Source organism: Hylobates moloch, unplaced genomic scaffold (genome assembly GCF_009828535.3).
Source record: "Hylobates moloch isolate HMO894 unplaced genomic scaffold, HMol_V3 SCAFFOLD_19, whole genome shotgun sequence".
In the NCBI taxonomy this organism is placed as follows: Eukaryota; Metazoa; Chordata; class Mammalia; order Primates; family Hylobatidae; genus Hylobates; species Hylobates moloch.
This window is the reverse complement of record NW_026652294.1, coordinates 9658819-9681568: the sequence shown is the minus strand read 5'-3', so window position 1 is coordinate 9681568 and position 22750 is coordinate 9658819. Positions and strand designations below refer to the sequence as shown.

Genomic DNA, 22750 nt, shown 5'->3' with positions numbered 1-22750 from the left:
CCACTGACACAGCTCAGCACCCTGCATATCATGGGAGAAACAGCTGAAGGAATGCAGCCTGTCTTAGAGTGGATAGTGACAAGGGCTTCAGGACCTGAGAGGCAGTAAACTGACAACAGCTGCACAAAGCCACCTCCAGTGCACTCACTGCCCACCCTGTCAGAAGGAACAACCCTCTCCTTGTACAAGACTGCACCTTCATGGTACCCCTGTCATCACCGCACCCCAGGGCAGCTCCACAATGCTGTGCATGGTGGCCTGCCTGCCCAGCACTGTGTCTTTCCCCTTTTCTCTCACCTGGCCTGGAACACCGTAAGTTCTCAAGCATCATTTGCTGCCTGGACTCGCATTGCCACAGTCAGGGTCACAGCCCCTTGGTGAGAGCACAGGGCGGCACCCCTGAGGAAGGGACAGATTCTAGTGCACCTGGCCCTGTCATCTTCTGCTTTCAGAAATCCCATTACTAGAAACTACAGAGGTCAGAACATCTGAGTCTTTGATGTAATCTGTTGGAGACTCTGGTAGTTGCTGCTGTAAGGCTGGTGCGTGAGCCACTTTACTGTTCAACCCTAAGCCTTAAGAGGCCAGCAGACGCCCTTTCTGAGGCTGACAGGTCCAGGTGCTGAATAGTGTTTCCTTGGATGTCTCTCCTTTGTAGTCTGACTGATGATATGTAAGCTGAATAGAGATGTCGCATGCTTTCCCCTTTTCAAGTTCACGTTGGATTACAACTAATTTTTCAGTGCAAGGACAGCACGCATATACCAGAGACAGAGCTCACAAGTTTCCTGGGCATTATCTCTAGCATGTCCAATCAGTTTCCCCCTTTGAACGGGAGCTGTCAGCCTGCTGTTCTACCCGTCTCCCCACAAACCCACACATTTCAGAGAACAGCTGCGGCTGTCACCTGCCTTGTTTCACAGAGTTTGGACAGGGGTCCCATTTGGGGGCCTTCACCCAGGGTTGTATGCATGTGCCAAGCTCGGTACCAGCTCCTAGGCATGATGCAGGGAGGATCCAGACCTCCAAATTGGGATATGAGGTTCAGAGAACAGCCTCCATATCTCCCAGCCTGGACTTCAGACTTCTCCTCACCTGCTAAGGTCACCCTCACTGAGTCCCAGCAAGTCTCCTTGTCTCCTCTCTTGGTGGGCATGCCCTGGAATGAATTACTCCCGGGTATGACCCCCTCTCCCACAGGCAGGCAGGCTGCCTCTCAATGCTTTGCAGGGCTCAGCTTGAGAAGGCATGGCAGGTCCTGACAGCCAACAAGAACCACACTTTCTTGCCTGATCTTCAGTGCCCCCACAGTCTGGCTCCCATGTCCCTCTTTAGCCTTGTGCTCACCTGGCAACAGCATCTGCCCAGGCCTTCCCCAGCCCTCACGGACCCTCCTGGGTGGGCCCAGCGTCAGCCTGGGTAGGCTTTCCCCGTTCTGGGGCTGCCATGCTACCATAAAGGTGTTACATTTGACAATACTGAGTTTCACTCAGCAATGGCCTCTTGTGTGCATTTTAGTTTTCTAAGTACATCATCGTAAGTCTGCAAGCAAGGACCATGTCCTAAATTTATCTGACTTCCCTACAGTCCCCAGTAGGCACATGATGGACACCACTCAGTGGCTGATGGGAAAGTTGAGGCCCAGCTTAGGAGACTTCTGACAATAGGGCCACAGGAGGTGCCCCCCCACCCCTGGTGGTGTGTCGGAGAAGACAGACAAGCTGCCTTCAAGGACATGCATTCTCTGATCATTAGGCTTGTGCTGCAGATGAGGTTTTGTGGGTAGAGTTAGCAGAGTTCTACAAAGACGGGCTGCCAGTGAATGTTTGCTCTGCGTGGATTCCAGCCTCACTTCTCCATTTTTCAGCTTGCCAAGCTTCCCTCCGGTTCACACAATTAGGTGCTGTCATGACCAGGGACTTGTCTATGAGTGGCGTGTGTCCTGGTGAAGGCAGTAGCCTGTGGGATGACATCTGACAGAAACTTACTGTGGTTTGGGCCTAGGCAGCAGGAGCCCAGGGAGGACCTGCAGGCCTGGGGCTGGGGCTGGGGCTGGCATCTTGTCACAACAAAGCCCTGCAACTCTGGAACAGTGGAGGTGGGTCCAGTTTTGCACATGGCAGGTGGCTTAAGCTCCACACTACCCATTCTCAGGCAGCACAGTTCCCAGTGAGCAGCAGGTGGTCATCACTGTCACAGCTGCTGACCCTGTCACCAGGGTCAGGGCAGCATCAGCTGTGCCACTGCTGCTGGTTCGAGGTTCACTGGCACACCTCCACGGTATGGTGGAACTGCCCTCCAGAGCAGCCCCCTGAGCCACCTCTACCTATGGAGCCAGCCAGGGAGCTCAGGTGTGGCCCATGGCAGGCCATGGGCCCCACGTGCCTACAGCTCTTTCTCCTCCTTGTGCTAACCCAGAGCTCATCTATAGACAGTGTTGGGGTCACTGTGACACACCCCTACTTCTTCCTGCCTAGGTTGCACAATTGAACAGTGATTAATTTACCTCCTCTTGGGAAATACTGTAGCTCTTTTGTTGTTGTTGTTTTTGAGACACAGTCTCGCTCTGTCCCCCAGGCCGGAGTACACTGGTATAATCTTGGCCCACTACAATCTTCGCCTCCTGGGTTCAAGGGATTCTCCTGCGTCAGCCTCCTGAGTAGCTGGGACTACAGGTGCATGCCACCACACCCGGTTATTTTGGATTTTTAGTAGAGATGGAGTTTCACCATGTTGCACTCCTGACCTCAGATAATCCTCCTGCCTTGGGCTCCCAAAGTGCTGGGATTACAGGTGTGAGCCACCATGCCTGGCCCATACTGTAGCTCTTACAGCAAACAAACGAAAAACAAATTGGCCTAATAATTTTTATTTCTGCTTTCACTAGATGGAGCTAGAAATTTTTTTTAAAAGAAAGAAAAAAAAAACCATAGGGGTTTACAGAGACTGAACGTCCCGCCAGGCATGTGTCACTTTGGGTTAGCCTAGTGCCCTGCCACTCTCAGTCAAGTGCCCACGGCAGCACATCAGATGGGTCAAGCGAGCACATTTGCTTCCCCAGGCACAAGCGAGTGGCACCCTGGTGGGTGTCCGCTTGTCAGCCACTCCTCAGCAGATGGGGTTGGGGGGCAGGCCAGCCCCACCCCTGGCACCCAGTGTTGCGCAGGCTCTGTGGACCTGGGACCTTCTTGGCAGGCTCTGGGCTGCAGCAGCAGATTCCATGCCACCTCTTTGTTCACCTCAGTCTGTGTGGACCCAGCTTCCAGGATTGTTGCCTGCTGCTCTCATTAAGATGCCCGTGGCCTTAGCGTTGTTCTGCAATAAACGGGAATGAGCCTGTGTCTGCTGTGGCCCTGTGCGCACCCTGCCTCGAGTCCTCATGCCCAGCCTTTCAAGAGGGATGGGAGTCATCCATGCATTGGGTCCCCTGACATCCCCAGAGGGAACAAGCGGGGACAGCACCTCCCAAGCCCAGAGCCAAGGGGCTACTCTTTCTCAGAGGAGGTCACAAAAGGTCCTAGAACTCAGCCCGTCCCCTTCTATAGGGGCTGTCATGCCAGCCCCCAGACCTCCCGTCCTCACTGTGATTTTCTAGCCTCTTGTCCACTGAAATGGAAAACAGATCTTGTTTTGAGAGGGGCCATTCCCACCCCTTCTCAGGGTGCCTGTGCAGTACAGACCAGTCTCCTACCCACTTCAGGTTCTTGTGAACTTCAAGAAACTGTCCTCTAACCTTCTCAGGACTGTGAGGCAGATGGATGCTGCCAGGCCAGTCCTTGCCAGTCCACAAGCGAGCATGCCAGTTGGTGCCGCTCCTGCAGGGCTGCAGCTCGGCCCATGCCCCATGGCGCCCCACAGCCCATGGCGCCCCACACACCCACAGGCCTCACCTGCTTGTGCTTGTGTCATCCAGGCTAGGGCTCAGGGTTGTCCTGGTGCCTGAAACCCCTGCCTGCTGGGCCACCCTTGTCAGCCTCTCCGTGCTTGCTCCATAGGGCCTGATGCACTCCAGCGGCCCCGTGGGCCGGCACCGGCAGCTCATCCTGGTTCTGGAGGGGGAGCTCTACCTCATTCCTTTCGCCCTCCTGAAGGGAAGCTCCTCCAACGAGTACCTCTACGAGCGCTTCGGCCTCCTTGCTGTCCCTTCCATCCGCTCCCTCAGCGTGCAGTCCAAGGTAAGGCTCACACACATGGTGGGGGGCCGGGGGCTTGTTCTCGGGGTCACGAGCCACCATCTATCTGGTCTGACTGGGCTGTGTTACTAAGGCATAGCTGTGATCTCCTCAAAAGTGTTGATTTTATGATTTGCACGCAGGTAGTGTGACTTTAGAGTAGGTCTGTCCAAAAGCGGGACACGACCCTCATGACCCCTGGCCATTCTTTGCTCCCTTGGGAAGCCACAATTTGTGTCATGTCTAAGTTTCTTTGCTGCGACATCAGGGTACTGAGCTGCTCTGAGGTACACAGCGAGGCTTGAGGCCTGACTGAGCACCTGAGGGGGCTGGTCACCCACCATCCACACGATGCCCAGTGGGCAGAGCACAGCCACCCAATTCACCTGGCCCTTGAGCTGACTGCTGGCTGGGCCCCAAGCAGGGAGGGCAGACAAGTAAGAGTGGAGTTGAGTGGAAAACAGCCCGACAGGCCAGTGGAACTGAAAACAAGTCAGGTGGCTTTAAGGGGACAGTCAAGGACTCAGGTCTCATTCAGCAAGAATAATCAATTTGGAAAAAAAATGCCGCAAAATCAAGAGAGTAACAGTGGGCCACGCTGAGTCATGGGTCTCACCCCACAGCCACCCTTGGCCCTGCCCGCCTGATTAGAAACTTTTGAGCCAAGCTTTAATCTTCTTCCCCTTCTCCAAACTCTCAGAGACCCCAAAATCCTGGCTTCCCTCTGACCCCTCCACAGTCCCACAGGGCTCCGCACCCGCCTGGCCCTCCACTTGCAGCATCCCTGCCTGCCCAGCTGCAGGACTGTCTTTACCACAGGGGCCTGCATTGCTCCATCCTCCAACTCCGGATGCCCTTGAGCTGCCAGCTGCTCTCAGAGCCCTCAGACCCCATCTGCCCTAATACCCCACGGCGGGCGGGACAGGTCTTACCCAGATGGGCCTCTTTACGGTGGTGCAAAGCATAGGCGGGGTTAGGAACCGAGGCTGGGCCCTGTGCATGGGTGGCCCCCATAAGACCTGTCTTGGCTGCTTTGATGACTTGCTCATTGGCGTGGCCTAAGTGGGGTCAGTTTCGGCCTCACAGGTTTTTGTAGATCTGAATTTTGACCATTTTTGTGGCTGGATAATACTTTTCTTATGAAGCAAAGAATCAGTTCAAAGTGAAAGAAGTTATTTTCTCTAGGTCTCTCAAGTTTCCATGGCTGATTCTGAATCCCAGATAGGAAGCGAGCTGGCCTTCTCGATGCTCCTGCCACCCAGTGGCCCACCGTGCCGGCTGATAGCAGCACTCTGGGTATCAGATGCCTCCACCTTCAGAAAGCTTTTATTTTGATGACAACAGCCAGCTAGCTGTTTGTAGCTTAACCAGAAACCTGGAAGAGGCCATCTCCTGACAGGCACCTGGTGTTTCTCTTACCCAGAGTTTAAGGCATCACCAAGCAGAGGCACTAAAAAATTATTTTGAAATAACTTCATACTTAATGTTTCCCAAAAAGTACCAAAAGTCATCATAGGGGAAACTCAGGCAGACATTATTGGGCTTCTTTATGCTGATTTTCTCATTCAGTGATACTTTTTACTTTGCAGCATGTAAGGTGGAAGGGAACTAGAATCTTGTCAGTAGGTAGAGCTTCTTAAAGGACTTAGTTTAGCCCTGTCTCCCCAAGATTGGCTTGCTTGTTTGCACCATTTAAACAAAATCACTCTTCAAAGCCCCTGACTTATCAGGAATGGGTTTCCTCTTATTTAGGAGCCACACAGGAAGGTCTGTGGGGATGAGGATTCTGGAGCAGCCTGGCCGTCCTGGGTTTCACAGCCTCTGTCCACTCTGTCATATCAGGGCCTCCTCCCCCAGTCCTCTCAGGACCCCTACCATCCAGTCCTGATGATTTTCAAGGGCTCATCACAGCAGGCATGATTCTCAGTAAGTTAGGCACCTGTGTCAAAAAGATGTTGAAAAATAAGAGTGAATGTGGTGACTGGGGAAACAGGTGGATTCAAGCTCAACCAGCAGAGAGCTGGCCGTCCCTGTGCTCGGCCGACCACTGCCGGGCAGCCTGGCTGTTCTGTCTGACGGGTGGTCTGCTTTGTCCCCTCCCCTCCTAGTCTCACTTACGGAAGAACCCGCCCACATACTCCAGCTCCACATCCATGGCGGCTGTCATCGGCAACCCCAAGCTACCATCAGCCGTGATGGACAGATGGCTGTGGGGGCCCATGCCGTCGGCCGAGGAAGAGGCCTACATGGTGTCCGAGCTGCTGGGCTGCCAGCCCCTAGTGGGCAGTGTGGCCACCAAGGAGAGGGTCATGAGTGCCCTGACCCAGGCTGAATGCGTCCACTTTGCCACCCACATCTCCTGGAAGCTGTCGGCCTTGGTCCTCACGCCCAGCATGGACGGCAACCCTGCCAGCAGCAAGAGCTCCTTCGGCCACCCCTACACGATCCCTGAGTCCTTGCGGGTGCAGGACGATGCCAGTGATGGGGAGAGCATCTCGGACTGCCCGCCCCTGCAGGAGCTGCTGCTTACCGCCGCTGACGTCCTGGACCTGCAGCTGCCTGTGAAGCTGGTGGTGCTTGGCTCCTCCCAGGAGTCCAACAGCAAAGTCACAGCCGACGGGGTCATTGCGCTGACAAGGGCCTTCCTGGCTGCCGGCGCTCAGTGTGTCCTCGTGTCTCTGTGGCCTGTGTCAGTGGCTGCTTCTAAGATGTTCATCCATGCCTTCTACTCATCCCTGCTGAATGGCCTGAAAGCCAGCGCCGCCCTAGGGGAGGCCATGAAGGTGGTGCAGAGCAGCAAGGCCTTCTCGCACCCCTCCAACTGGGCAGGTGGGAGTTTGGCCGGCTGCGGGTGCCTGTCAAGGCCGGGCCTCAGTCCTCACAGCCCCCTAACTTTATTCTGCAAGTGGGGTTGGGGAGGGGAGGGCAGGGCAGGTCCAGCCACAGAAGACTCAGAGAGAGAGCCTGTGTGCTGAGTCTTGCTTCTGCCAGATGAGTTTTTCCTACTATTAAGATCATCTTTGGACCAGGGAGCAACAGAACCATTTGCCATGAGAGTATGAATGTGAAACTCCTCCTGATGTCAGTGTACACTGGATGACCCATTCCATGGCACCCTCCTTTAACCCATGACTGTAGAAAGGAGTGTGTGGTAGAAAGACTTAGGATGGATCTAGCTCCATGTCCTGGCTATGTGGCCTGAGATAGGTTACTTACCCTCTCTGAAGCTGTGTTCTCAGGGGTAACAAGGGGATGACGGTGGTGCGATGACACCACCCGGTCCACATTTGAGAGGATCTATAAGGAATGTACTAAATATCTTGTGAAGTTTCAGGCCCTGCATGTTCTAGAATACATGCTCTTAGTGGACCTGCCCAGAGGTTCTAGGGAGTAAAGAGAGAATGTTTCTGTGACATCTGGTCACAGGGGAGATGGGAAGGCAGGCACCCCTCCTGAATACAGAGCTGCCTCTCAGCTCCAGGCAACAACGTGCTTCCCCTGGGGTCCCACTCAGAGAGCTCTGCTGTGCGGGAGACCCTGCCAGGCCAAGACTCACAGAGTACAAACCAAACCCTGGGCCTGTTCCCTCAGTGGCCTCTCAGCCAGCCGGGACTGTTTTACCAACATACCTCATGATGCGTCAGCCTGTGGTCTTCTCTCAGGATTGGCCCCCAAAACTCCCTAGGGTATTACAAAAATCTAGAGCAAAGCAAAAGTCCCACCCATGGGTAACATTGGCCACAACTGCAAAGCAGAGTGTCTGAAAGTGTCTCAAACTTTGGGAAACACAGGAACACCAAAAATCCTATTTTCTTAACATAAATCCAATTGTCACATCCCGATATTGCTGGTGTCAGTTTCCAAAGGTGGGTCAGTCCCTCTGCCAGGCCCTGTCAACACAGCTGCAGGGGTGGCTGCCTGGCAGCCCCAGGTGCTGGTGCCAGGTGGATGGGTCATGCTGTTGAAAGATGGAAACATTTTGCTTACTTTACAAACACAACTGTAGTATTTTTCACAGAGCTATTCAAAAAACAGAATTGTTTCTGTTTCTTCATGTGGCTGAAAAGAAGCATTTAGTTGGTCCAACAGGCGTATACCCTGCCCTGCCTAGTCACCTCACCGCCGTCCCTTGGTTCTGCCAGGTGAAGCATGCACAGGCAGGCACGGAGGGCTGCTCACCTGCTTCTCCTCCTGCTCTTAGGAGACACAGAAAGTAGAGGTGACCCCTGTGGTTTCCATTATTGTCCTCCTCATACAAGTCCTGTGCGACATGCTTCTGGCAGTCAGAAGGGGCTTTGGGCCCCGCAGCATCCCACAAAACCTACTGCAGGGCTTGTGGGGACCCGGCCCCTTTCCTGTCTCTGTGTGCTTACGGACATGGCATTTTGAAAAGGGTCTTTGTTTAGTTTTGTTGATATATAAGTCTCAACTTTGTTCTGGATGAAACCATTTTTAGTGATGCTCTCTTGTTACTTTTAAAAACAGCTCATTCTCTTAGAAAACTCTTTCCCTACATGATTTGGGGGCAGGTTGGTCCTAAAGTTGCCCGTGGGCTTGAGAACCTGCTCCCCCAGGCCCTGTTTCGGAAGGGAGTGTGGAAAGGAACGGTAGGATGCGGTGCTCCTCAGCCCAGTTGGTCTTTCCCAGCCGAACTCGGTTTGCTGGTTTAGAACTGGAGGAGTAGCCACTCCCCGCCTCCCCATGGCCCCCATGGCAAGGAAGAGATGAGCACACCTCCCCTCCCCTGGTGTGTTCCCCCCTAAAGGCCTAAGGATAGACAGATGAATTTCAGAGAAAACAAGGCAGGTTTTCCCACTGCACTTCCCTTGGCTCCTTCCTGCAAAATAGCAGGCCCCACTTACCTGAACAGATAAACAATATTGATTCTTAAAAGGAAGGGGACAAAAGGGTGCCACATCACCGTCCAGTGAGTCAGATGCCCCAGGCCAGCCTGTGAGCTGCTCCCCTGCCAGGCCCTGCTCTTTCTGCTGGGTTAACCTCGAGGCATAAGTGAGCCCTAGAAGCCGGGGTGGGGCTGGGGGTCTCCAGCTGCCCTGCTGAGGTGCCTTTGCTCTCTGCAGGGTTCATGCTCATCGGGAGTGACGTTAAGCTGAACAGCCCCTCATCACTCATCGGTCAGGCCCTCACAGAGATCCTGCAGCACCCGGAGCGCGCGCGGGACGCCCTGCGAGTGCTGCTGCACCTGGTAAGGGGGTCAGGCACCCTGCACTCAACGAGAGCTGGCAGTGCTGTGCGAGAAGGGGAAGGCAAGGGTTTTCCTACATTGGGATGTGAGCAGTTGGAGAGGACACCGTGACTGGGGCCGTGTCCAGGATGGCACTGACTGGCTTCCACAGACATCCCTGGGATAAGCCTGCTTGGGAGACCCATGTCCCAGCAAAGCGTGATGCACAAAGTGGGCAGCATCCCCAGGGTGCTTCTGCAGACATCCCTGGGATGGGCCCACTGGCCTGAGGGGTGGGTATGGTGTGTGGTGCCATACAGGTGGCTGTAGCAGTACTCGCCAGGACCCTGGGGGAAGGGCAGCCGACGACAGTGACCCACACCCTAGCAGCTTCCAGGCCATGTGGCTTTGGGCAAGTCACTTTGGCTCTCCAAGCCTCAGTGTTCTCATCTGGAAAGGGTGATGAAAGTTGAACATTTCAAGGTTATTGTGAGGATTTGAGAAAATGCGAGTACTCAGCGCAGAGTCCTATTTTACCACCAGATAATACCAGTCTGCCCCTAATGAGTCCAAGTCTGATCATGCCCTTGATCAGCCTGCCTCAACATCTGTGGAGCCCAGGTGAGAGCACAAATGGAGGACCCACAGCTACATGTGTAAAAATTATCAATTGAGTCAAGAAGCAGTGACATCAAACTTGTTTCATCCTTCTACCTCGGGAACAACCTGGAAGGCCGTTTCAAATCATTTAGAGTGCTGTGCCAGAAAGACCAGCCCTGGCCCACCCCACATCTTCCTAGCCCAGTGCCAGCCTGGGGCCCATGCAGTGTGGGTGAACAGCTATGCTACAGCCAAGCTCCTTCCAAATCTGCCATAGACCCCAGGGCCTCCTTGCAGGCTGTTTGCTGCACAGCCTGGCTCCGTCCATGGTTAAGATGGAGGACCAGGGCAGTGTCCATGCAGGCCTGGGAGCGAGCATGTCTCCTGGGCTGTGCAAACTTCTTGCCCATGGGTTGAGCCTGAACAGGGCCTTCTAGACCCCTGGCACCTGGGCCTGGGCGTGGTAGCTCTACATGCACTTCTGAGGATAGAGTCACACATATTTCTTAAGCTTAGGGTCTCCTCAGGCCTGAAAGTAATCAGTATGTGAACACTGACCAGCAAGCCCCCAGCATGCCCCCAGTTGGCTCGAGGAGGCCAACACCCAGGGTGCTGGGAGGCCCTCTCCACTGTTACCCTGTATCTGGAAACTGTCTGGAGCCTTTCAGTTCTCAGGTCCCGTCACCCCTGAAGTCCCTCCGTCCTTGCTGCCACTGCACACTGCTTTTTTGGGGAAATGGAACTGCCTTCTCTACCCATTAGCCACCTCCTCCCAGGCCAGGCCTCTCAGCTGCCCCTACATGGCCTTGAGGCCCCTCAGGCCCACTTAAGGGTTTCCTCTTTTTCCTTGGTATTATCTCCTGGGGTGGGTGTGGGGGCCATGGGTCAAGTTCCCCAGCCACTACCTTCTAACTCCTCCTGGATACTCCTTGACCCAGTGGGCAGTGTGACTTGGAGGCCCCCCGCTGCCCAAGGGATAGCCAGGGCTGATCGTCTGTCCTCCCAGGCAGGCTTGTTTCCTCCTGGCTGGTGTGAGTACACACTTCCTCCCGTCTGGTGTGAGTGCACACTTCCTCCTGTCTGGGATGCCTCAGCTCCGGCATCCCAGTGTTTGCTGTAAACAAACAAACAAAAAACCTCAGGTAACATCTTGGACCACTCATACCCCTCTGGTGAGGGCACATGTGCCTCGTAGGGCACCCAATATCCCAGAGTGAACAGGGGTTTCCACTAGAGAGAGTCCCAGGGAGGCCCGATGAAAGCTGCTTGCACTAGTGTTTTTTGGTGTTTTTTGGGGGGGCGAGGTGTAGAGCTGGGGTCTCGCTATGTTGCCCTGGCTTGTCTTGAACTCCTGGACTTAAGTGATCTGCCTGTCTTGGCCTCCCAAAGTGTTAGGATTACAGGCGTGAGCCACTGCACCTCTCAGCTGCCACCACTTAGCATTGAGGCCCGCGCTACTGTTAAAACACTCACTCATGTAGTTCATGCAGCAGTGACTTGGGTGACTTCAGTGTAGAAGTGCCAGGCACCTGTTCAGGCCCTGGATGACAGGAGGGCACTTCCCGGTGGAGGGAGGTATAGGCTCCAGAGGCCAGTGTGGAGGGACCAAGGCTGAGTGGGAAGAATGGGGAAGAAGGGCATTGCCAGCCAAGACCCCATGATGGGGCTGGGCTGTGGGCAGTGAGGGGGTTCCTGAAGGGCCTGAGGGTTTATCCTAGTGGGCAGGAGCCATTACATGGTTGAGGCAGGCCCCTGACCTGTGTGTTCAGACACATTGCTTTACTGTCTGTGGAGAGTGTGGAAGGGGTTGGTTTAGGGGAGGGACAGAATCCTTCTGTTGTGCCAGCCCTCGAGGGCTCTGATTGTAAAATCCTTCCCTTCTGTGCCCTCCCTTGCTAGATGCCTAGTCAGTGCCCCAGTGTCACATCCTCAGGCCTGGCCACGTGGGCTATGTGGGGTTGCAGCGGTTGGCCTTGCTTCACCCCGGGGCTTTGTGTACCCTCAAAGCCATGCGGATGGAAACCAGGGCTGGCCTGGGTCTCTGACTGACCCCCAATTCCACCCCCAGGTGGAGAAGTCCCTGCAGCGCATCCAGAATGGGCAGCGCAATGCCATGTACACATCCCAGCAGAGTGTGGAGAACAAAGTGGGCGGCATCCCTGGCTGGCAGGCCCTCCTCACTGCTGTGGGCTTCCGGCTGGACCCCCCAACCAGCGGCCTGCCAGCGGCTGTCTTCTTCCCAACCTCCGACCCGGGTGACCGGCTCCAGCAGTGCAGCAGCACACTCCAGTCCCTGCTGGGTGAGCTGTGGGTGTAGGGCTGGGGCAATAGGCCTGGCTGACAGCAGGTGGAACAGTTGGTGGCCTTGGGCCCCGCATTCATGAGGATGCTGGATTTCCCAGCTAGGAGCAGGAGGGTGTCCCAAATGGCAGGGGGTCCCAGACACAAGCATCTCCACACCTGGAGGAAACGAGTGCCATTTACCTGCTGTTTCCATCTGTGATGGCAGGCATCTGCGCCCCACTGGCGCTGCCCCTTCCCGGGATGATGGGAGGTCGTGCCGGCAGACACTGGCCACTACTGCCATTGTCATCAGCAGCTGTGGCCCCGATTAAGCTGTGCGGCCAACCCCAGGGTGAAGCTGGGTGCTTGACTCGGGGTGGTGCTGCCTGGGTCCTGGGAGTGTGGCCACGCCTAGAGGACTGCGGCAGGGTCAGGACTCACCCCACTTCCACCCACCTTCCTGGGAGACCATGCTGTCCTTTTCCAGGTCACACACAGACACACATGTCCAGCTGTGCTGAGCTTCTGAAAAATGCCACCGATGCCAAGGATAATAGGGTTCTTTCCCCTGGGAAGGTGGCAGGCTTTTGGGTGCAGAGGCCCTTCTGAATAACTTCTACCCTTTTTTCTTGGTTTAGGTCTGCCCAATCCTGCCCTCCAAGCCCTTTGCAAACTCATCACTGCCTCTGAGACGGGCGAGCAGCTCATCAGCCGGGTAAGTCGAGCCTGGAGGGCTGAGCCAGGGCCTGAGGCCCATGCTGATTTGGAAAGGCAGAGCAACTTGGCCCTAAATAGGAACCTGTAAGTGAATGTAGTCTCACTGCCTTTGTGATTCGAAGGAGAAGAAGGTGAGGGCTGAGAGTAAGAGAATAGCCCTCCCTGGCAAGTGCTGTTTACGTGCTGTTTCCATCTATGATGCCAAGGCATCCGTGCCAGCGGTGCTGCCCCTTACCGGGATGATGGGAGGTCGTGCCGGCAGACACTGGCCGCTATTGGCATTGTCATGGGCAGCTGTGGCCCTGATGAAGCTGTGCGGCCAACCCCAGGGTGAAGCTGGGTGCCTGACTCAGAGGGGCACAGAGGGGCAGGTTTGCATAGTGTTCCCATATGTGCTGAGCATCCAGGGCCTTCAGAGGATGCTTATGGGGCCCCTGTCACCTGTGATCTCAGGGCATTTCCTGAAATCTCCATTCAGTGGTCTCCTGAACCTTGTCCTCCTCACCACCAACTTTTTAAGCTGATTGACAAGTGTTACAGCCACCCTCCCCAAGCCACCAGGTGTGGGGCCAGCCGGCCAGGACGGCTGCAGGTGTTCCCATACTTCTTTGATCAAAGTACTTAACCATGCCTGAAACAAGATAGTCACCAAGGCAAAGCAGTGAACACAGTGAACACCAATGCAAGATACTGCTTAGCAGATGTGCTTTCTTTTAGGAAAATACAGATCTAGTTCAGGAGTTCGGAGGGTTCCAGTTCTTAGCATCATGTAGGTCCTTTGCAGCTTGGCCTGGGAGCTTCTCAGTACCCATGCTGTACCACTGCATTCTGGCCAGTGAGGGTCTGGACCAAGCCCCTGGGGGACAGCTGTGGGAGCACTTCTGGAGCCTGGAGCAGCCCTTGAAGAGCACAGAGCTGCTTTTCTGGCCATTTTGGAGTGTAACAATTTGAAAAAGTAATATATGTTGTTATTAGAGATATTTGCCAGCAAATTTCACTGAAGCGGAAATATTTCTATGGAGAAATAAAGCTGCTCATCTACTATTAGCCTCTGAAACGCTGAGTGCTACCTGGGGCTGTTTCCACCTGGATTTGGAACTTAGAAGCAACAGTGACCTGTCCCCTTGGCTGAGTCCCTGCTCATTTTGTAATAAGTGTATTACGACTGCTTGTTGAATAGCATCAGGAAGACACTTCCAGAACATTGCATATTAAAGCATCCTGAACCCAGGCGGTCTAGAGGTCTGTGTTCTACAAAATCTGAAAGCCAAAATTATACTCCATTTGCAAGGTTGTGCTGAGAGGCCAAAAAGCCAGTCGCTTAATTTCTTGCTTTTGATGGGAGCACAGGGACTTTCTGCCTGATATGCTGTCGGGCCCTAGGGACGTGTCCCGAGGCTGCCCCCAGTGGTGGCAGCTGGTGGACCTTTCCTGGGTCACTCAGGAACCAGGGACTTTGGTTTCCTGAGCTGGCTACAAACACCCGCTGTGCTCTTTCCCTCCCGAGCCTCTACTGGCTGGGAAGGGAGGCCTGGCTGATGCTGCCCGAGCCCCTGGATCCGCACGCAGCTGGCCTGGGTGTGGCTGTCCGTTCTCCTGTGTGTCCCCTGCTGACTCTTGCTCCTCTCCCCTCCCAGTCAGAGCCGCGGGCCTGGTGTGGCGCTTCCTAAACAGTGATCAGCTCATGTTGCATAACAGCCTGTGCTTGAGTCTAAACTCTCTTCTTTCTCTCTCTTCTTTCTTTTTCTTATAATCTGCTGGCCGAAGGCTGTTAAAAATATGGTTGGAATGGTGAGTACTACTTTAAGTAGCAACTGTTGTCAGGTGAGCCCCTCAACCCACCCACCCCCGAGTTCCCCTGGGCAGGCTCTGAGCTCGGGGTGCACGTGCTGTCAAATGGAGCCACACGGGCTGTGGCACTCCAGGCGGGTGCCCACTGCTGCTGGATCCGGCGGCCTGTCCCCTTCTCTGCTCTGGCTCCCCTCTTCCTGCTCCACCCTTCTTGTGTCCTTGATATGACCTCCTAAGGTCCACCAGAACAGCAGGGGCAGAACCAGCTTTAAGTGAGTGACACTCTGTGAACCCACACACAGACCCCTGAGGAGAGGCCACAGACCCTGAAATCTGAAAGGAAATGGACACTTGAGTGGGCCACATGGGTAATTCCTCGAGCTGTGAGGCTCTAAGATGTAACCGGGTTCCTCTTCGCCATCCACCTCAAGGTCCTAAAGATGACTTAAGAAAGTGGGAGGTGGCCGGTCCCCTAACTCACCCCTTCTACTCTCTATGGCCTCTCCTGTGAGGCTCTCCCACGCCTGAGGGAAGACATAAGGCTGGAAGCACAACCCGGCCCCGGCCCCAGGAGGCCACACAGCCTCTTGCCCCACTGCCCCATGAGCCTCCCACAGAGAGGACAGCAGGACAGTAGGTATGAATGCACCTGAAAAACAATCTCAAATGCTACACTCGTGAGAGGGTCATTAGCGATGCCAGTGACAGGTGACATAAGAATAATGGGTCGAGTCTTGAGGTGGGCTGGAGGGGAAGGAGATACAGGGTGCTCACGCTGTCCCCCCTTCCTCAGCTCCACCAGGTGCTGGTTCAGCTCCAGGCTGGCGAGAAGGAGCAGGACTTGGCATCAGCTCCCATTCAGGTCTCCATCAGCGTCCAGCTGTGGCGGCTCCCGGGATGCCACGAGTTCCTGGCAGCTCTAGGTAGGCAGAGCATCCTTGACTTAATGGGTTCTTGAATTCCATCTTTTAAATCTCTGTTTTTCCTCCTGGTTTCTGTTGGGCAAAGTATCTCTGTGTCTTCTTAAATATTATCTTAAAACAGTTAACTCAGGCTGGGTACAGTGGCTCACGCATGTAATCCTAGCACTTTAGGAGGCTGAGGGGGAGGAACACTTGAAGCCAGGTGTTTGAGTCCAGCCTGGGCAACACAGGGAGACCCCATCATCTCTACAAAAATTAAAAAAAATTAGCCGGGCATGGTGGTGCATGCCTGTAGTCCCAGCTACTCAGGAGGACTGAGGCAGGAGGATCTCTCTTTCTTTTTCTTCCAAAAAAAAATTAACTTAGATCCCAGTGGTTTAGCTGGATTCCCAAATGGCACAAATGGCTTTGTGCCATTTCCTCTGCACTGTGATTTCATCTCTGTCATTTGTGCCCATTACCTTAACATGAACCTGCTAGACTCTAGTATTATTGGAGGTCAAGTGTTATTAGGAGCTAAAGAAAACTAAAATCAGTCATGATAATGGTTTCAGTGTTGTCCTCTGTCACTGGGTACTCAAAACTGGCAGGAAAACAGTACTATTGAAACCACCTCTGAGAGACCATGGGTACCTAGGACTGCACATAGCAGGGGCCTCAGTCAGTGCAGGACACTGGATTTCCCTTTTTTATCATTTGTAACATGCAGATGTGACTCCTGACATATTGCTGTGTACCTATAATAGTGCATCTGTTGATAGAACACAAGAGGCTGTGAGCCACTCCCCTCTTGCCCCACTTAGGGGCCTAGTGACTGGCTCAGGAACCATTTACTCCACAGGATTCTTTTGAACACCTGTTATGTGCCAGGCAATGTTCCAGGCACTAGAGATGCAGCAGTGAGCAAAAGACTAAATTCCTACCATCCTAGAGCTTGCATTCTACTGGGAGAACACGAACAAAACTAATACAGTGTCTAAGGGATCCCTTAGGAGGCGAGGGAGCTCCATGGCAGGCAGAAGCAGACGGGTGGGGGCAGCGGCCAGGACAGGCCCGCAGAGACTGGGATGTTTGCAGGAGAAAGTGCCAGGCCAAGGGAACAGCCACCGAGGGGTCGGGGCGGGGTAGGGGGCAGGGCAGATCTGTGGGCTGTGATGCCAGGGAAGGCCTTTGGATTTTAAACTGAGAGAAGTGGACACCCTTGAGAAAATGGTACTGTCTGACCTCACCGTTTGTTTTTTTTTAATTTTATTATTAGTATACTTTAAGTTTTAGGGTACATGTGTACAGCATGCAGGTTTGTTACATATGTATACATGTGCCATGTTGGTGTGCTGCACCCATTAACTTGTCATTTAGCATTAGGTATATCTCCAAATGCTATCCCTCCCTTCTCCCCCGCCCCCACAACAGTCCCTGGAGTGTGATGTTCCCCTTCCTGTGTCCATGTGTTCTCATTGTTCAATTCCCACCTATGAGTGAGAACATGCGGTGTTTGGCTTTTTGTCCTTGTGATAGTTTGCTTAGAATGATGGTTTCCAGTTTCATCCATGTCCCTACAAAGGACATGAACTTATCATTTTTTATGGCTGCATAGTATTCCATGGTGTATATGTGCCACATTTTCTTAATCCAGTATATCGTTGTTGGACATTTGGGTTGGTTCCAAGTCTTTGCTATTGTGAATAGTGCCGCAATAAACATACGTGTGCATGTGTCTTTACAGCAGCATGTTTTATAATCCTTTGGGTATATACCCAGTAATGGGATGGCTGGGTCAAATGGTATTTCTAGTTCTAGATCCCTGAGGAATTGCCACGCTGACTTCCACAATGGTTGAACTAGTTTACAGTCCCACCAACAGTGTAAAAGTGTTCCTGTTCTCCACATCCTCTCTAGCACCTGTTGTTTCCTGACTTATTTATTTATTTATTTATTTATTTATTTATTTTATTTATTTTTTGAGATGGAGCCTCACTCTGTCGCCCAGGCTGGAGTGCAGTGGCGCAATCTCGGCTCACTGCAAGCTCCGCCTCCCGGGTTCACACCATTCTCCTGCCTCAGCCTCTCCGAGTAGCTGGGACTACAGGCGCCCGCCACCACGCCCGGCTAATTTTTTTGTATTTTTAGTAGAGACGGGGTTTCACCGTGGTCTGGATCTCCTGACCTCGTGATCCGCCCACCTCGGCCTCCCAAAGTGCTGGGATTACAAGCATGAGCCACTGCGCCCGGCCGTTTCCTGACTTTTTAATGATGGCCATTCTAACTGGTGTGAGATGGTATCTCATTGTGGTTTTGATTTGCATTTCTCTGATGGCCAGTGATGATGAGCATTTTTTCATGTGTCTTTTGGCTGCATAAATGTCTTCTTTAAAGAAGTGTCTGTTCATATCCTTTGCCCACTTTTTGATGGGGTTGTTTGATTTTTTCTTGTACATTTGTTTGAGTTCATTGTACATTCTGGATATTAGCCCTTTGTCAGATGAGTAGGTTGCAAAAATTTTCTCCCATTCTATAGGTTGCCTGTTCACTCTGATGGTAGTTTCTTTTGCTGTGCAGAAGCTCTTTAGTTTAATTAGATCCCATTTGTCAATTTTGGCTTTTGTTGCCATTGCTTTTGGTGTTTTAGACATGAAGTCCTTGCCCATGCCTATGTCCTGAATGGTATTGCCTAGGTTTTCTTCTGGGGTTTTTATGGTTTTAGGTCTAACATGTAAGTCTTTAATCCATCTTGAATTAATTTTTGTATAAGGTGTAAGGAAGGGATCCAGTTTCAGCTTTCTACATATGGTTAGCCTGTTTTCCCAGCACCATTTATTAAATAGGGAAACCTTTCTCCATTTCTTGTTTTTGTCAGGTTTGTCAAAGATCAGAGAGTGGTAGATATGTGGCATTATTTCTGAGGGCTCTGTTCTGTTCCATCGGTCTATGTCTCTGTTTTGGTACCAGTACCATGCTGTTTTGGTTACCGTAGCCTTGTAGTATAGTTTGAAGTCTGGTAGCATGATGCCTCCAGCTTTGTTCTCTTGGCTTAGGATTGACTTGGCGATGCAGGCTCTTTTTTAGTTCCATATGAAGTTTAAAGTATTTTTTTCCAATTCTGTGAAGAAAGTCATTGGTAGCTTGATGGGGATGGCATTGAATCTATAAATTACCTTGGGCAGTATGGCCATTTTCATGATATTGATTCTTCCTACCCATGAGCATGGAATGTTCTTCCATTTGTTTGTATCCTCTTTTATTTCACTGAGCAGTGGTCTGTAGTTCTCCTTGAAGAGGTCCTTCACATCCCTCGTAAGTTGGATTCCCAGGTATTTTATTCTCTTTGTAGTAATTGTGAATGGGAGTTCACTCATGATTTGGCTCTCTGTTTGTCTGTTATTGGTGTATAAGAATGCTTGTGATTTTTGTACATTGATTTTGTATCCTGAGACTTTGCTGAAGTTATCAGCTTAAGATTTTGGGCTGAGACGATGGGGTTTTCTAGATAAACAATCATGTCTTTTGCAAACAGGGACAATTTGACTTCACTGTTATATGGATGAGCTGTCAGACATGGCCAGACAGAGAATCCTTAAAATGCTTCTTTCCTGCTGGGCATGGTGGCTCACTCTGTTATCCCAGCACTTTGGGAGGCCGAGGCGGGCGGATCACCTGAGGTTGGGTGTTTGAGACCAGCCTGACCAACATGGAGAAACCCCGTCTCTACTAAAAATACAAAAATTAGCCGGGTGTGGAGGCGCATGACTGTAGTCCCAGCTGCTCAGGAGGCTGAGGCAGGAGAATCACTTGAACCCAGGAGGCGGAGGTTGCTGTGAGCCGAGATCACGCCACTGCACTCCAGCCTGGGCGACAAGAGCAAAAGCTCTGTGTCCAAAAAAAAAAAAAAAAAAAAAAGCTTCTTCCCACTCGGGGTCCCACTGTCTAACCTGTTTTGTGGATGACCTTCCCTGACCACCTCAACTCAAGGCTGGCTCCATGTGTTTTCAGACACCTCGTTTATTGTGAAGGTAAAGTGGGGAGCTTCATTGCCTCACAGGGGTTCTGAATTCCCTCGGATGAGAAGCTTGGCACCTTGGTTGCATTACTTGGTTTTTTATTTTTTATTTTTCTAACTTTTGTTGTAGAGATCGGGTTTCACCACGTTGCCCAAGATGGTCTTAAACTCCTGGGTTCAAGCAACCCTGCCACACGGCTTCCCAAAGTGCTGGGATTCAGGCGTGAGCCACCGCTCCTGGCCTACATGCTCTTCTTCTGTGGGTTTAAAGCATCATTTTCCTGGTGTAAACATAGTAAATTTCTATGTAGGCAGCAGCAGATGGAGGCTAGACTGAGAAGGGCCAGGTTCCCATCCAGGATGCTTCTCTTGTCACGTCTGTGAGAAGCCGTAGGGCAAGCCTTGGGGGCATTGCCACAAGTGAGTCAGCAAGACGAAGCCACAACCACAACCTTTTTTTCTTTGTTTTTTTGTTTTTTTTTTTTGGAGACAGAGTCTTTATTACGCAGGCTGGGGTGCTGGAATGCAGTGGCGCGAGCTCAGCTCACTGCAGTCTCCACCTCCCAAGTAGCTGGGACTTCAGGCATGCACCACCCACACCCAGCTAATTTTTGTATTTTTTGTAGACACAGGGGTTCGCCATGTTACCCAGGTTGTTCTCCAGCTCCTAAGCTCAAGTGATCTGCCTGCCTCAGCCTCCCAAAGTGTTGAGATTATAGGCGTGAGCCACCGCACCTAGCCAAGACCTTGCTTTATAAAGGAAAAGCTCTCTTCCTCATGGAGCCTGAGCCTCCCTTTGGTGTGGGGGTGGTGGAGCCAGCCTTCCTCCTCTGCACACTCCCTGCTTTTGAGGTCCCTTTGCCAGATCAAGAATAGTACAGAAGGAAACCCAAAAAATCTTAACACAGTCTGTCTCTGGTGTTGGGATTATGGGGGACTTTAGTTGATGTTCCAGTTATTCTCCGTATTTTCCAAGAGCCACTGATACTCAAGGGGCGGGCGAGTCGGTCTGTATGCATTTGCAACCTTTATGGCCTTTTGACGTACAGCTCGGGGAGGACAGTGGTGTGCGGCAGGCCTGTCATCTGGAGAGAGGTGGCTGGCTTGCTCCCAGGGCTCCAAGGCTCCAAGAAATGTCCCCTTTCCAGTCCTCAGCAATAAGCACACACCTTCACAACCCAGCATGGGCTGTCAGAGATGGAGAGGACTCAGTTCTGAGCAACCCCATTTAAATCATTTTGGTAAAAGTAGAGGTTTCTAATGGAAGCATTACATTGATACTATTCATTATTGGTTTTTAATGCTGAGTTCTCTGAGTAATGTCTTGCTTTCAGGGGCTATTTACTTTCAAATTCAGAGAGGAAAATGTCCCAAAGCGACCAGAATGCTCCTCTAGTGAACCGAATTCCTAAGGGAATGATTGATAGTGATAGTCTCCAAATCCCCGAGTACAAGTCACAAGGCTGGCTGCCTAGATAGAGAGAGGGAGGGGTTTCTCCTTTGGTGAATGTGCTATTGCTGAGTCATGACACACAGCATGCTGACAGTAACATTGTGTACTATGGGCCCCCTTACTTTAACACTGTGAGGTCAGAGGAGAGGGTGTGGCATCGTAGGTACCCAGCACTTTGCAGTGTTGTCAGGGCTCAGTGATCTACCCAATGCTCTCAATGCAGGGACTAGGGATCCTGAGTGAAGATTTTCAATGCTGAAGACTCGTCGGGCCCTAAATTCTTGCTTTGTGGTCCCCGTCTATATTAGTCTGTTCTTACATTGGTATAAAGATACCACTCAAGACTGGGTAATTTATAAAGAAAGGAGGTTTAATTGACTTACAGTTCTGCATTGCTAGGGAGGCCTCAGGAAACTTACAATCATGGCGGAAGGCGAAGGAGAAGCAGGCACCTTCTTCACAAGGTGGCAGGAGAGACAGCACAGGAGAAATGCCAGACACTTATCAAACAATCAGATCTCGTGAGAACTCCCTCACTATCATGCGAACCGATCCAATCACCTCCCACCAGGTCCTTCCCTCGACACCCAGAGATTACAATTTGAGATGAGATTTGAGTGGGGACACAGAGCCAAACCATATCGTCTGTGGCCATAGCATCTGCACTTGGCTTCTCCCCAGGGAGACATACTTGCTGGTGTCCCTATAATGTCTCTTAATGTGTCTAAGTACCATGTCCACAGCTTGTTAGCCAGCCTCTTGCTCAGGAAGCTCCATGCCCTGTGTTACACCTGCTCTGAGTCTCATTAGAATCCTTAGAATTAGGGAGCAGCACCCCTGGGCTTTGGCAGAGGCAGAGAAGTCACTGCAGATTCCCCATTGTCAGCGCTCATTTCAAAGCCCACGGGGGCAGACACTGAACATGCATGAAGGCATTGTCTTTGCCCTTGAGAAACTTCACCTTACCAGCTTTAAATACTGCTCTCAATGCTGAATGGAGTGGCCAGTTTTTGTCCTGGACAGTCTTTATATAGACTGTACTTCTGTGAAAAAAATGGAAAAAAAACATGTGAGTGAGCCTTACTGAGTTCTGGTCCATAACGCTTTCCGTGAAGGGACAGAGGAGAGCCAGGCAGTGAGAGCCACACACACGCCAAATGGGGGCTGCATAGAGTGGATGTTCTGGGTGGGGCAGCCCGACCCCTCTGCCACATGACCGACCTCGGTGCAGACATGGGGAAGCCCCAGGCCCAAATGCTTGCTGAAGGGCCTTGCAGGCAGTCCATGAAGTTGCACAAGGAGCCCTATAGCGCTCATGTTCAAGATCTGGAATCTTCCCGAAGGAAGCAGATGCTTATATTCTTTGTTCCTCTAGGTTTTGATCTCTGTGAAGTTGGTCAGGAGGAAGTAATCCTGAAAACCGGGAAGCAAGCTAATCGACGGACCGTGCACTTCGCGCTCCAGTCCCTGCTGTCTCTGTTTGGTAAGAGCCTGCCCTCAGACCAGTTCTCCACCAGGGCCTGCCATGCTCTCCCTGGGGGCTGACACCAGCACATACATTTTGGGAAGCAGAAAAAAAGTGAATCAACATTTTTTGCGTATGTTAGGGAACAGTTAGGGAGTATTCAG

The 22750-nt window shown here is 52.2% G+C and overlaps 1 protein-coding gene across 4 annotated transcripts in view; it reads left to right on the top strand.

Moving 5' to 3' along the window:
• Positions 1–22750, top strand: part of TTC28 (tetratricopeptide repeat domain 28) — a 738720-nt gene that overhangs the window by 708758 nt on the left and 7212 nt on the right. For all 4 annotated transcript variants that reach the window (XM_032138048.2, XM_058430991.1, XM_058430992.1 and 1 more), the window contains 8 exons: positions 3996–4175; positions 6281–7001; positions 9254–9378; positions 12026–12257; positions 12879–12955; positions 14725–14748; positions 15542–15671; positions 22497–22604. In XM_032138048.2, coding sequence (XP_031993939.1) covers positions 3996–4175; positions 6281–7001; positions 9254–9378; positions 12026–12257; positions 12879–12955; positions 14725–14748; positions 15542–15671; positions 22497–22604 — 1597 coding nt within the window. The remainder of the gene's footprint in view (positions 1–3995; positions 4176–6280; positions 7002–9253; positions 9379–12025; positions 12258–12878; positions 12956–14724; positions 14749–15541; positions 15672–22496; positions 22605–22750) is intronic.